Source organism: Poecilia mexicana, unplaced genomic scaffold, assembly GCF_051168715.1.
Source record: "Poecilia mexicana isolate PSO_F unplaced genomic scaffold, ASM5116871v1 scaffold_18, whole genome shotgun sequence".
NCBI classification, from domain to species: Eukaryota; Metazoa; Chordata; class Actinopteri; order Cyprinodontiformes; family Poeciliidae; genus Poecilia; species Poecilia mexicana.
This window is the reverse complement of record NW_028263387.1, coordinates 13,667,996-13,682,932: the sequence shown is the minus strand read 5'-3', so window position 1 is coordinate 13,682,932 and position 14,937 is coordinate 13,667,996. Positions and strand designations below refer to the sequence as shown.

Below are 14,937 nucleotides of genomic sequence, written 5' to 3'. Positions count from 1 at the left end.
CAAACTTTTTGATCTGCCGTGAAAATGCACGGCAGCAACGCAAACTTCTTTTTAGTTGACAATGAGAAACTACAAAGCAAACCCAATGTTTTACTCTTAATGGTATCAAGTTGACAAGCATGTCATTTCCTATTGTGAAATGTAACTATGTAAACTGCAGCTGCACAGAATCAGACATGGAAGCAGTAAAAAGGACTTAAAATTAAGACTGTGACTTTCTTAAATGATTGCTCTGATAGAAATCTAATATTAGTTTTCAGATTATACAACTTGATATTGTTTCAACATGAGGACTTAATTGAATGTAGCCTTCGTAGATTAAAGTTTCAAGTAAACTTTTAATTTTACCAGCGTGTCTCTTCGAAACAAAAGTAAGACTTAATATTTTAGGCAGCGTCCAGCTTGAATTTGATGTATCTATGGAAACAGATGAAGATTAGGTTGATGGAAATGAGACCTTTCAATCCCAAGCAGCTCATAATCAGATTTTTATTTTATTTTAAAAACCAGCGGAAACATCGGAAATCGCCATTCAGCAATTATAAGAAGGGTTTAATTGCTGTGATGCCGACAAATGTTATAACACTGTGATAAAAACGTGTGTTATCACCTGGCAGTGAGCTCAGAAAGAAACTGTTCACTAAATATGTCACATCTTGCGTTCCAGCCGTGATTGTAATGGTGGCCGCATGCAGTCTGTGGTCTTTGATCAGTTTACCCAGCAGCGTTGTCGTCAGGCGTCTGGGATTACACGGCTGAGCTCTGAGAGTCACAGCGTCTCGGATAATAACACCTCAGACTAACGAGACGAGGTCCGACTTCTCAGTAAATCCTGCTCAGTCCACAAATCCTCCCGACATGTCCACTGAGTAGGCTTAAAAAAGTAGAAGATCACACTTTTGCGTGATGAAATTCATGCACTTGGTATGGCCACTCACTGCAAATTACGTTTAAGAGTTCTCACTTTTCTGTATTGCAGGTTGAAGAGAAGAGCAAATACGAGCTGATGGGCAGCTACGGCCAGCAGAGGCTCCTCCAAGAGGCTGAAGGTGAGCGGAAACGGCTTCATTTGGGAGGTTTTGATTTAACTTGCTTAAACATTTACAATTTCACCACTTGGGTTTCCTGAAATAACCGCAAGCCACTTTATTGATAGTGGAATAAATGGATGAGTCACCCACTTGAATCAAGATTGCTTTGACGCTTCACCTGTCGCTTGGTGTGCGAGAATCGAAATGAGTCAATTAAAATAACTCGGTCTGTAGAAGCAGACTAACAGATGGCATAACGTCCCTGAGGAGGGAGGAACGTCCGCGCTGTAATTCACTTCATTCAGACAAATGGACCGACTGGACTGATGAACATTGTTTTTACAAATTGTTTTCCACGTGTGGAGCAGAGTGACGCGTCACACGCCAGCTGTCGGTGGAAATAAGCGCGTTAATATTTGCGCCTTAAAGTTTTTGTTTGGTTGTGTAAGCTTTGAAAGTATGGCTGGAAAATTGTTGCATGTACCCAAAACTGTTATTGTTTGGAGAGAAAAAAAGTTTCCCCATTTTAACATTCGGTCAAGTTGGGGGTCGTAAACGACGTTTAACTCGACGTTTAGTGTGAGGAATAAAGTGTTACCAGCTCAGGAACCCTTTCACAGAAACCCGCTGCTGTTCTCTGGAAAAAAAAAATGCACCAAGAAATTTTGTGACAGGAATCGACTCATTTTCAACTTTCAGAGCGAAGACTGGCTGGTTGGAAACACCAGATCTCCGTTTTATTTCCCAGCCGGTCTCTCCTAGCGCATCACAACTGTGATGTCGTTATCAGGACGGCAAGTTTCCCACGTTTTTCCTTCTGATGTAACCGTGGCCGTCATGACCAAACACCCGAAATGTAACGCAACCAGAACACAGGACACATTTCTTTAAATACGATGTTTACATTTGGAGTCTGCGTTGTGGCTTTTTGATTTTGCTTTTTGAATAATACGTTCTCTCTCTTAGAGTCACATCTCTACCATCACTATTTTGGCTTAGATTTTGATTTACATGTTTAGATGTCTTTTATGCCTTATGCAATGTTTAAAAGTGATCTGTTTTAATTTCTCATACTACTCTCCAGTGTTGTGGTACTCGAGATCGGTCTTGGTCTCGAGTCCGGTCTTAAGACCGTTTTCTGATTGTCTCGGTCTTGTCTCGGACTCGACCGCATTTGGTCTCGGTCTTGTCTCGGTCTCGGGCGCTGAGGACTCGGCATTTTATTTCAAGACCAGTCGAGACCGCTACTGTGAAAATATCACTAAACGTGCAGCATACTTGCCAGTTTATTTGTTAACATCTTTGTTTTCACTGGATGCAAAACGCACCAATTAAAATCCAAGCAACTACGTGTTTCTCCACCTCCCCCTCCCCACCTTTCACTCGCACGCGGCGCTCCAGGACATGCGCAGTGGTTTTCTCTCAGCGGCAGAAAATGTTTGTCTAATCGTCAGTAATCTACTAGCGCTGCATAAATAGTAAGAAATCCGATGGCCAGAGCTAACTCAGCAGCGCTTCGCTTTCACAGACGGTGGGGACAACGTCTAACTATTTTCGTCACTTAGAAAAGTAGCTCAAAGAAGGTAAGCTCCGTTAACGTGATGTTAGCAAAGCTAGCTGCAGAGACACATAAGCATTGTAATGAAAAAAAGTCACTCACTGCCTGAATTATTGTGCGGAGGTGTTGACTGACTTGTCGCATATATGGGACAACGCTATGTCCAAAAGTCTGCAATATAGTGATGTGACATTCAGACACAGTAGATTCTTCTCCACGGCTCTTTATTTATTAGATAGGACTGGAGTGTCACTCACTGAGAGCCGTTGTTCTATCAGATTACCATACGCTGTCAGAATAGCATACATGAGGTGAGTACCATGCCTACGCATGCGCATTAAGAAGTCCGACCGTCAGAGGAGTTGTTAGTTCACCATATGCAGCAAGTTATGACGAAAATAAGTCATTAAATTGTTTTCAATGATAACTATATAGATATACATGTGTTGTCATGGTTGTAAAGTGTATTTAAAGCAGGTCTGGCTGCAGCTGGAGTCAGCTACAACACACGCCCGTGTAAAACTCACTTAACCGCTAAGTCAGGATGCCATACAACTGTTAATAACAGATCTACGTCATGATTCTATGTTCCTAGCATACATGCAGTGAGTACCATGCCAACGCATGCGCCTTAAGAAGTTCGACCGTCAGTGGAGTTGTCAGTTCAGCATATGCAACAAGTTATGACGAAAATAAGTCATTAAATTGTTTATAATATGACATAATATGATAACTAGATAGATATACATGCATTGTCGTGGTTTCAAAGTGTATTTAAAGTAGGTCTGGCTGCAGCTGGATGCCATACAACTGTTAATAACCAAGTGTATGATGATCTACGTCATGATTCTTTGTTGCTGATTAAATAAAATCATATGGTAATGACAGCGTATGCATGTCTGAGCTAAGCGTACGACTATCTGACAACGTATGCTGATCTGACAGAACACCGTGAGTTCGTGCTAAGCATGACGATCTGACCTGACAGAACACCCGTTCTTTGTTCTTGTAATGCTCTGTGTACACTGCATCATTATTTAATTATGTACGTTGATATTTAAATTAACAAATAACTAAAACGAAAGAGCACGCAGAGCATGCACATTGCTTTTTGTTTTTGTTCAAAGTGGCAGCTGTAATGTCTGCCATGGTGTCAGACTACCTGGCTTCATGTACTGGGAGAGAGAGTGAAAACAGTCCGGATGAGCGCCTTCTGTTTGGCTACTTCTTGCTTGTTGCTCCTTGGTCACTGTTCATAGTTGAGCGTTATTTACCGTCAGGGCATTGCCTCAATTGCTATGTTTAATGGTGCAACAGTGGTGGATTCTTATATGAGCAATATGGGCAAATTCCCAGGGTGTTATGTTTTTAGGGATGGCACGAGACCATCACACATTGTAACACAGAAATGGAATATTTAATATTGGTAAAATGTATTAAGTATTTAATATCTAGGTGTTTTTATGGGAATATGGATCTTTCAGATTATTTTGAGAAGCAATTTCGATCATATTTTACATTTTATTGTGTTATGTAGCGCGGGCCGCTGGTCTTGGTCTTGACTCGGTCTCGACTTCCCTCGGTCTTGGTCTTGACTTGGTCTCGGACCCTAAAAGTCTTGGTCTTGTCTCGGTCTCGATACACTCTGGTCTTGGTCTTGTCTTGGTCTCGGGTTAGGTGGTCTTGAACACATCACTGCTACTCTCTGCAATAGGTGGAGGAGGGGAAACTCGTCTTGGAAATAATGCAGCCAGACTTTGAATCTGTGACTTTTTTTTTTTAAACTTCCCACCAGACAGCAGCTCATGTCTATTCTTAAAATATCTTGACGAATTATTTGAGCCAAACTGACGAGCTCAAAATGAAATTGACAAAAAGCAAAGCGTGGTGTAAAAATGACAAAGGGAGTTGTTAAAATTAACCGAATGATTCATGGTTGGTGAAAATTAGAATCCTGGATTGTTGGCCATCTTTTTCCAAATAAGGAGGAAGAAAATGTTTGAAATATTCTGGAAACGAGGCGGCTTTCTTCTTTCTTTCTATCTTTCTTTCTTTCTTTCTTTCTTTCCCTTCCTTCCTTCCTTCCTTCCTTCCTTCCTTCCTTCCTTCCTTCCTTCCTTCCTTCCTTCCTTCCTTCCTTCCTTCCTTCCTTCCTTCCTTCCTTCCTTCCTTCCTTCCTTCCTTCCTTCCTTCATTTCTTACAGAATTAACATTTGGGATTTATTTTATTTTTTCACAACAGTGACTCTTCATTTCAAAGCTGCCAAGAATCTTTCAGTCAAAATAAATGTTGACAAATGGTGACTGATTTGTTTGTCTTGGAAACTTCTGGGCCTCTACCAGATTTTTAGCAGTTTAAATTTAAAACTGAGACAATACAATACTGTCTTGCTTTGTAGTCATCCATCCACCAGGATATACAGTACATACATCTTTTTCATAGTACTTTGGAGTATAATGTGTACATTATACAACATGTTGGCTTCTCTTCTTTTATGTAGCTCAAAGTAAACCAATCAAATCTCATTCCGGGATTTACTTGCTGCCAACGGCGCCACAGCGATAAAGTTTAAAGAGCCTATCTCCCTTCCTATTGGCATCGGGTTTTTGATTTCATTTTAATTAAAGTTAAAACTTTAAGAAAAATAAAAGTCACACTTTGGTTGATGCCTTTTCAAGGTTTAAAAGCAACTTAAATTTGAGTTGAAGTGCTTCAACCAGCCAAAAGCTGAAAGTTTCTGCTTTTGTTATAGTTTGGTAATATTTTTTGCTGGTTTTCATTTTAGAGTCAAAGAAAACAGAAGCGCAGTATTTGTGACTAACGGCCTTTCAAACTCAAGTGCACTTCTGGGCTGAACATTTTTAGCATTTTCATTTGAACTCGGCAAACAGATATTTATTTTTTTTTTTAGAAACAGTAATGTAACTTTCATCAGCCGGTATTTCTCTGGGCGACAAACTGCAACGACATTTTGAGTTGTTTTTCCTCTGGATTTGTACCTGCATTTCACCTCAGACGCCCTGATGTTGCCTCTACAGACGTTTACTTATGTTTGGATCAAGACAGAACAACAAACATGAGCTCCAACTGTTCTCCAAGAACCTTTACGCCAGCCGTTTCTTTTAGCTGAAGTCAAGATGTCCGTCTTTGGAAAAGTTTCAGCAGTTTTGTTGTAATTGTGGAGCCTGTGCAAATAGGAAGCTTATTACAAACAGAGGAGGAAGAAATGTTTCAAAGCCCCCAGAAATCCTGACAGCGCCAGTTAATCTTCTTGTGAAGCTGTGTTGACATCTTTATTCTAAATTTGTATAAATTTAATTAAAAAATGATTCGACAAGCTGGCGTTTAACTTTCTTCAAAGAGCGCCACCCACACGCCAGTCGCATCAGAGTCAGTTAAATTAATTTAAATTGCAGCAAGTCGATTCAGTAACAAAAGACTGGTAATGATGTCTGATCACATTTTGATAATTGGAACAATGTAGGATGTAAATCACTTCTTTAATGTCTTAGTAAATATCAGAGCAGTATTTTAGGTTTATTAGTCAAAGTTGCATAGTGTTAGAAAAGCATCAGCGTCCCTCTCTATGTTCATAATACCTTAGAAACATGACTACACTACCTTGCAGGAATATTCACAACTTTTCCACATGTTATAATGTTATGGTCAAAACCCTTGATGTAATTTGTCAGGATTTTATGCAATAGACTAATTCAAAGTAGGGCAAAACTTTAAAGTGGAAAGGAAAAGATGTGCAGGTGTTTTCAGATGAAAACTGGTAGATGTACGTAACCCCTTTTAATCCGGCTTCTCTAAACGTGTGGTGCAAACCTGCCAAGACACGGCGGTCCACCTAAGCTGAGAGGCGGGGCAAAAATCTGAGAAGAAGCAAAGAGGCGACTCTGGGGGAGCTGCAGAGATCCACAACTCAGCCAGAAGAACGACAGCTGTTCACTCCATTAATGGACACAGCAAATATCTAGAAGGATGTGTTCCAGTCAGATGTGAACCAACTTTGACCCGCCTGCAAAACACTTTATATGACTTAAAAACTAAAGCTTTTATTCTTTGCTTTTATTCAGTACGGAGGGGAAACTGGACAAACTTTTCAGGTTTTTCTTTGTGGTCACTGAAACCACAAATTATTTTCCTTCTGTGTCATAAATACCCACCACTTGGTTTGGTTCTGTCACAGAAAATCCTAAAAGAAAATGTGGAGCTTGTGTTTGTAAACTTGATAACTTTACAATAGATGTGACATAAACACTGTTCTTCATCACCTACTGACCCAAATGCAAGTTATCCTGTGAAGTGATTTTTTTTAAATTAATTTTTTAAAAACGTAAAAATGCTCTAAGAATTTAGCATTGATTTCATCAGTGATTTTCCTGTAGATGTTAATTTGAATAGTTGCCAAGCCAAAGTTAATACCGTTACTATGGCACATGGTTTGCACTGGGAGGTCACCGGGATTTAAAGCAGCCGAGTTTGTGTATATTTTAATGTAATTCAGAGTTCGCCACCTGCTGCTGTCGTGACGTATCGGAGGACCTCTTCTGTCGCCATCTGCATTTCATGTAACACCGGGAACTTCGGTTGCATAACAGCCTCTCGTACGGAAAGCAACCAGAAGTGCGACCGAACGAGTGCGGGGATGTGTAGCGGTGCTGCTGCGCTGACGTGAGGTGAGAGGACAGTTGTCAGCGGACGTTTGGCCACTTTAAGCTTCCCACGCGCTCACACACACACTCACACACACAGGGCTTCAGTCCGACGCGTACCTGCTCCGAGAAGCCACAGCAGCTGCCACGGTCTCTCACCGAACCCATCAGTCATGTTCGGGTACCTTCTCACGCACACACACTCGGCGGCAGCCTCCATGTCATCTTTCTCATTATCCTGCCTCAGCAGGCAGTTAATGGGCCAGGATGAGCAGGAGGTGCTCAGGCTGCTGGCACAGGTTTGCACCAGGAAGCAGAATTGCAAATTGGGGTTTATTTATTTTTTGTCTGATTAAAGGTTAAACTTTTTGTAAAAAAGAGAGAAAAAAAATGGCTGTTCGTGACTAGAGAAGCAGGTTGGATTGTTGGATTCAGCTGTAAATTTTAAATATGTTTTGACCCGGTTAGGCGTTTTTTACTTTTGCCACTTACTGAAGTGAATAAAGCCATCACATTAAATGTTAAACTGATCATTCTGGCACTTTTTCTTTTTCTACCCTGTTGAGTTTTGAATTGTTATAGATTTTGAACCTTCGCAAGCTTAATAAAATATTGTCATATTCGAGATGCCCTAATTTCACCGCTTGCAAACTTTTAGAGTACAGGGTTTGTCAGAGTGTAGTGATGAGTTTTTCATTTGCTTCTTCGTAAACTACATGTGGAAATGATAATTATTTGACTAGTTGCCTTCATTTAGCCAGGAATCAGTATTCAGGCTGAACACGTGGCGGGATCCAGATCAGATAACTCTACGCTCTCCCCAAATGGTGACCCAGGAAAAAATGTAGAGCTCAACTATGGTGCAGTCACATGATGAATGTAAAACAGTTTTTAGTAGAGGTGTGCCGATCGATCGGTCACCGATCATAATCGGGCCGATTTTCGTGAAAAAGTGCATGATCGGTGATCGGCGATCATTGTCTCTTTTACCGATACCGATCATCTCATTTCCAACCTGCCTGTGCAGCTGGTCTCCTCTTTCCTTCACTCTGCGCAAACGCGCAGCAACAAATCCTAAGCGATGTGGAACTATAACGCACTGAGTGAATGGGGAAGTTTGCGTGTTGTGGGGAAAATTGAAGCACGTCAAAAATGCATCAACACAACGAAGCTAATACGACATAAAAACAAAGCCATACTTGACGGAGTTTGGCTACATCGAGGCTCACTGCAGTAAAAAAAGACATACGGAGGATCAGATAGCAGGTAAAGCAGCGCACAGCAACAAACACTCACCCGGATTAGCATGACGGTCAGAAAGCTAAACAAATAACCCGCAAAATTATTTAAGTCTTCGAGCTGCGATGTAAGACGCTGGTTCTGCTCTCGCTGTTGAACCGCTGCTACACTACAGGTAGTAATATTTCACAGACGGAGCGCCGCTTCTGCTCCACCTGGTAGTGACTCTCACACCGAACCTGCTTAAAGCTGCAGCATCTAACTTAAAAAAATACATTTTACCTACATATTAAAACTGTCGCTGTCCTAACATGAGACAGATAATCTCTAAAAAAATAATCGATCTCCTCCCTGTTCTGCATAATTACTCCGCTGAGTCAGAAACAGCCAATCAGAGCTAGCAGTAATCAGCTAGCCGCCATGCTATCAGGAAGTTTTCATTCAGTAACTCTGGATTGTTTATTGTAATGGATCCTGTTTTTGCCTTTGAATGTCAGGTTTTATACTTGAACTTCTTGGCAATGTTGAGAGGTTTTATTTTGGCTCTTTGTATTATTTAGCCTCTTCAGAGCCTTCATATGTTATCAGTCTGTTAAAGATAGTATTATCAATAGCAGTACAATTTGCACAATGCCTGTTTTGTTTAGTTTTCTTCTTGAAAAAAGTTATTAAAAACAAGTTTTTGTCTAAATTAAGGTGAATTCATGGTTCCTTTTTCCACATAATGTAACCGGTAGTGTTTATGATAAAAATAATAATAATTATTATGTGATCGGTATCGGTGATCGGTATCGGTGTATCGGCCCTCATGGGTGATCGGTATCGGCAGGAAAAAACCTGATCGGCACATCCCTAGTTTTTAGTTATCTGGTCTGGTCTCTTCACTACTGACTGCTGCATTGGTACAACGGCCAAACCTGGTGCAGCGATCGCCTGGTGGGCCCTCTCTCAGAACTGCTTATTTTAATCAATCAAATATGCATTAATGGCCACAGTGGAAACCGCAGAGGCTAAAACACACGTTTCTCCTTATCTCCACTTGGAGGGTAAAAGGAAAATGAATGCCGCTCCTGGATTGGCTGCTTTGTAAACGCCAGATTTTAACGTGCCACCTGTTGCATCTTGGTATTTCAGTTTCTTAAGGTGCATTTTCGTTTGAATTTTTTTTTTTTACATATGATCTACACAAAAACCCACAACAAAGCAAAATCTCCGCAAATAATTTGGTGTCGAGCTCCACACACAAAAAAATTCACAAATAGGTGAATCTGTGACTACTGAACTGCTAGAAAAGAAGATGACAGGAGATGCTTAAACTAGGTCGTTATATTATTGTAAATAGTTGACAAACTTGCGAAACATGACAAAAACAAGCATACAAAATAATGCAGAGATGCTTTATTTTGGTATTTATATCCAAATAAGAAAATTATTCTTATTTTGTGCAGTTTTGGCTGCATCTGACAGAGAGCAGTGTCACATTAGAGATGGGAGACCAACAGGAAGTCAAGCCTGTCCAACTCGTCTTCCTTCCCTCTCTGTCTGCAGGGTTTTCACCGCTGAGCTCCAGCAGGTTCAGCCTCCAACGTTTCCCCTGGAGGCTCAGCAAAGTCTGTTATGAAAAAAGGCCCCCCAGCCACAGAGCTGTGGGCAAACCCAATGTTCTAATGACGGCCATTATAAAACACCACACTTCTGCGACGGCTGGCTTGCTGTCTGATCAATTAGGTTAGGCGTTGCCAAAGGCTGCACCCACCGAGATTCTGCCGGCGTCTAATGGCCTCTCACTGATCGTAAGTGTCCCCTGGGGTCGATGCTCCTCAGCTGTGGGTAATGGCCACTGCTTGATGCCATTTAGGAAGAGTCCCTGAAATAGAAGGATTCACCTTTGTCCGTCGTCGTCTTCTTTCTCAACACAAACTGTGTTTTATCCATTCGTAGCGCCAAAGGTCAGGCGGGGTGAATCGACAGATTTCAGTTGGTATCTGTAGAAACGCTGGGTCTTTCTCCGGACAATCACAAGACGTGTGCGCGCTCCGTATTGAGAGTATTTTGTACAATTCAGGCGTTTCAAACGCTTCCAGACTGCAGCTCCTAAGCCTACAGATACCGTCTACAACCAGTTGTGAAACAGTAGCACCATAACAGGATGCATCAATGCAGTAAGTCCAGATCAGGATTTTTTTTTTTCCCACAGACACCTGTTGTTGCATACCAAAAACACCAACGTGGCTTCTTTAGTTGAAATTGAAGAATCATTTAATGATGAGAGGGACACAAAGAACAATAGAAGAAGTTCATTTCTTTGAACATGCGTTCATTTAATCTAAATTTCTATGTGTAGTTATGCCGAATCTTTCCTTGCATTTAGTCGTTTAAACCTTAATGCTTTCCTAACTGTTTTTCTTTTATGTGATGTTAACTTGCATCAAAAAGGTTAAACTTGGTTGTTTGATCCAAAAAGCTTCCTTACGTTTCTCTCATTTGCGCTAGAGACAAAAACATTTTGTCTTTTTAAAGGTCGTGGTCGTGTTTATGGATAAATTCACCGAGAAACATAATCGCCGTGCAAAAATGCCCACTTTCTCCGCTCAAGCATAAAACTGCAACCACAAAAATGCGAAGTGACCAACACACATCCTCTCTCTCCATCATGGCCTCGGTCAGTAGGTGGGACAGGTAGTGAATGTTGTGTTGCCGCGTTTGAAGCAGAAGAAACTGGAGAGTTTAATTATATGAGTGAGTTTTGACAATTCCTATCTTGCGATGGCTTAATGACTGCGTCAGACTGTTCCTAAAACTGCAGCCTTTGTGAGGTTTCTCCTCGTCTGCAGCGGTAACAAAAATTTGGCCCGAGAAGGGAACGGTGGCGAACCCCTGACGGGTTGAGTCATGTATGTGCTGAGTGAGGTCAGGCGGGTGTGGTCTCATCTGCTGCCACTCAGACTGCTGAAGAACTTCAAGCTGATTCAGAGCAAAAGGTTTCTGAAGCATAAAAGCTGCCAGTAATGATCTCAACTTTACGCTCCTTCGTCAAGCCTGGCCTTTAGACGCCTTCCCACTTCAACCCATCCGTCATTCGCCATAAATCACGCCGACGACGACTCGAAGAAAGCCGTTCAGTTAAAATGGACTGAGGGAACGTTTTGGCTTTTTGTTCTGCCGACTGAATATGAGCGAACAGATTTGGGGCCCCGCTTATTTCCCTCTTCTCATCCGAACTCGGTATTAGCAGAGAAAGTGACCGTGGGCCTTGTTTCCAACAGCTTGGATCTTGGATAAGAAGCAATGACGGAGTCGACAAATGACTAAATGGTGTAATTAAAAGGAAAATAATTTGGTCAGGTTTACTAATTAAGCATAATTAGCCTCCAGAGCAAAATGAACAATGCAACGGGGGAATACAGTGTTCCTGTATGACTGCAGAGCCGTCAGCAGCTCCTGTGTCGGCGTTGATCAGACGTCTGCATTTAAATAACTCCAAACAACATTAGTTGGTCGTTAAGTGCTGAAGTCTCAAGAGCCTCTCAGCCTCCAGGGGAGCCCAGCTTTTGATTACGTTTGCGACGACAAAATGAGTAAGACGCACCCCCGTTGCATTAGCGTGACATTTTGCCTGTGTAAAAAAATTAATTTAAAAAATGAGGTACTTGAGTGTAATGAGACGAACATCAGAGAAAAAAAAAGTCGCATCCCGGATTTGGTTTCTTCAATCGAAACGAGAGAAATAAACACAGAAAACGAAGCGGCTGCCTGATTTCTAGTTTGCTTTTGTACTTGCAGGGGCAGCGTTTGTTTTCCCTCCGGAGGCTGCGCTTCCCGAGAGGCCCCGGAGCGAAAGCGTCACGTACGTGAATATTCCCGTCAGCCCGACGTCTAAGAAACAACTCAACTACATGGAGCTGGAGCTGCAGGAGCCGGGCCACAGCGCCAGAGGGACCGTCGCACATCTGCCGTCTCAGAGTAAGAATTTACTGGGAGTGACATCTGCTGAATGAGAGGCCTCATCTTCAGTCCCCGGAGCGTCTCCGGTTTGGTTTCTGAGCGTCCGCCGTGTGTTAAGGAAACGATTCAGCCCGTAGGATGGTGGATGACTTTTCATCAGCAGATCACAGTCTGTTTATTCTTCAGTAAATCCTTTGTGGGTTTTAAAAGTAAATCTTTGTGATGATCAAAGGGAAATTGAGTTGTTTTTTTTTTTTTTTCAGTTGTCAATATAAGCTTACTTAACTTCAAATTCATGGTTACAGAGGCTGTTGCTAATAACAACAGTGGCTTCTCTCTAAATAGCTTTTGTTTTTTTTACCCATGAATGCTGCAGGAAACGGAGAAGAACGCAGCTGAAGAGTTGTTTAAAACCGAGCTTGAAAAAGAAACACAAACCTGGAGGAAGTCGTGATTTCCAGCGGGAATTTATCCAATGAGCAGGAAAAATGAGCTCCGACAACATCCGGGTCCACAGTCGCTCCCTGCTGTTAATCCGATGAGACTGCAGTCTCTCTCAGGTGGAGGCGCCGTCCTCTTCTGGCCTGAGGTCGCTGCTAAGAAGCCGAGAGGCGCTGGTTTCTCCTGGTGCTGCTTTCAGGATGCACATGAGATTCAGGACCGAGGGATACGCCTGAAAGTCGTCTCTGAGGGAAAAAATGACAAAAACTTGATAAAATGTAGATTATAGTTAGAGCACAGTGCAATCTGGACAAAAACACTGATGGTATCGTAACATATTGATCAGGTCAAGAATATAAACAATCATCGTTGTACATGAAAGTTTCTCCAGAGTAAACGTTTTTCACAGTCGAGCTTTGCCGCATTTCTTCTTTTGAATAACATGCAGCAACCTGTTAGTTACTGTTTAAATCTGCTAAAGAGCTATGGACTGAATTTCTAAATTTTCCAAAATAACCTAATTCATATAAGAAACATTTCTGACACATATTCACAGGCATTCAGACAACATACTAATGTTTAGTCAAGAGAGGAGTCCAGGAGCAAAGCAGTTAAATGTGAGAAAAGGTCAGATTTGGTGTGTCCATGAACTTTACACCGAGGTTTAAAAACAATATAGAAGCGAGTGTTTGAAGCGCTGAACCTTCATGTATTTTTTTTTTTCCACAAAGCTTTCCCTGTTTCTGATCACCATCTGTACGCAGCCGCTTTTTCAGGCATTTGCTCCTCAAACCCGGCAGACCGCTCTGAAAGAGCCCGCTTACCATAATTCAGCGCGCTAATGTCAAGGCTGCATCGGGGCAGGATAAAGAGTCGCTGTGGCCGCATGAATCATCGGTGACTCGGTTCGGTCCCATCAGCGTCGCCGCCGCAAGACTCCCACCGGAACTTTTACCGAAAGACGTCGGTGACCGGAGACGGAGCGGCGAGCCGTAATTCACCGACGGGTTCGGTCTTATCGTCGCTGCCTCCGAGAACACGAGAAGGGCGTGAGGTCAGAGGTCGGCGTCTTGATGGCGGCGTTGCAGTTTATCTCTTATTAACGTGTCACCCGGGAGGAAGGGCGTCCTGCCTCACCACCGAGGCCCTCGGGTCGCAGCTGTGAGTTGGCCCTCTCTAATGGAGTCGTCCTACCGGGACCGCCGATGGCCGGGAGAAGCCGGGTTGAATTTCTTTCACTTTCTGAGACGATGAAACACGACCGAGGTGCAGAACAGCAGCCATTTGCATTAATATTGAGTCTAAATGTGACTGGTGCAACTCTATAAAAGGGTTTATATCCCGATTTATAGAGACGTATTTACGTCAGTAATTCATAATGATTCATTACATACAAACATGTTTAAGTTGTTTATTTCTGTTTGCTTTGGTAACTGAAATAAACAAAATGTTGCTTTTCAGAAAATTTGAATTTTATATAAGACGAGTGAAAATAAGCATTTTTGGCAGTGATTGTATTAATAAAGATATGAAAGACAAAATTCAGCTGAATTATTTGCATATTTTCTCTGATTTATGTGTGGAAGCTTGATCTGGTTTGCGCAGAAGGAGAAATTTAAAGTCCCAGAAGATCCTGCAGCTTATAATTCCTTATATGTTTGTACTGGTCCAAAGTCTGTTGACCGACTATTTTTTATTCATTATCAGATGAGCTAAAACTTCCAGCAGCAAAAGGATGTAAATATTCTGCAGAAAAGACCATGAAATAAAAAATTTAAAAAAACTTTTTTTATTTTTTTATTTCTTCTCGATGATTTTGTCGCATCCGAGTTCAATCCAGACAGAAATTTGCCCTGAGCCTGGCTTTGGAAGCAGCCCTCTCCTACCAGTTCACAAACAGCTTAAGGCATTACGGTTTGCATTGTTCATGACATCTCTGTGATCTCTTTTATTAGAACTGAACTCAACTTTAAGTAGGTTTAAGCAGACGCACACATCAAAGGCTCAGGGCATTGAGTAATCGCATTCAGCGCCACGCACACGCTGAATGTGTTTCCTGTT

At 41.9% G+C, this 14,937-nt stretch overlaps 1 protein-coding gene across 1 annotated transcript in view; it reads left to right on the top strand.

Moving 5' to 3' along the window:
- The window catches only part of LOC106931348 (protein Dok-7), a 37,438-nt gene that overhangs the window by 19,822 nt on the left and 2,679 nt on the right, over window positions 1-14,937 (top strand). The window contains exons 11-12 of the mRNA XM_015009428.2: window positions 980-1,049; window positions 12,274-12,453. Of these exons, the coding sequence (XP_014864914.2) occupies window positions 980-1,049; window positions 12,274-12,453 (250 nt within the window). The remainder of the gene's footprint in view (window positions 1-979; window positions 1,050-12,273; window positions 12,454-14,937) is intronic.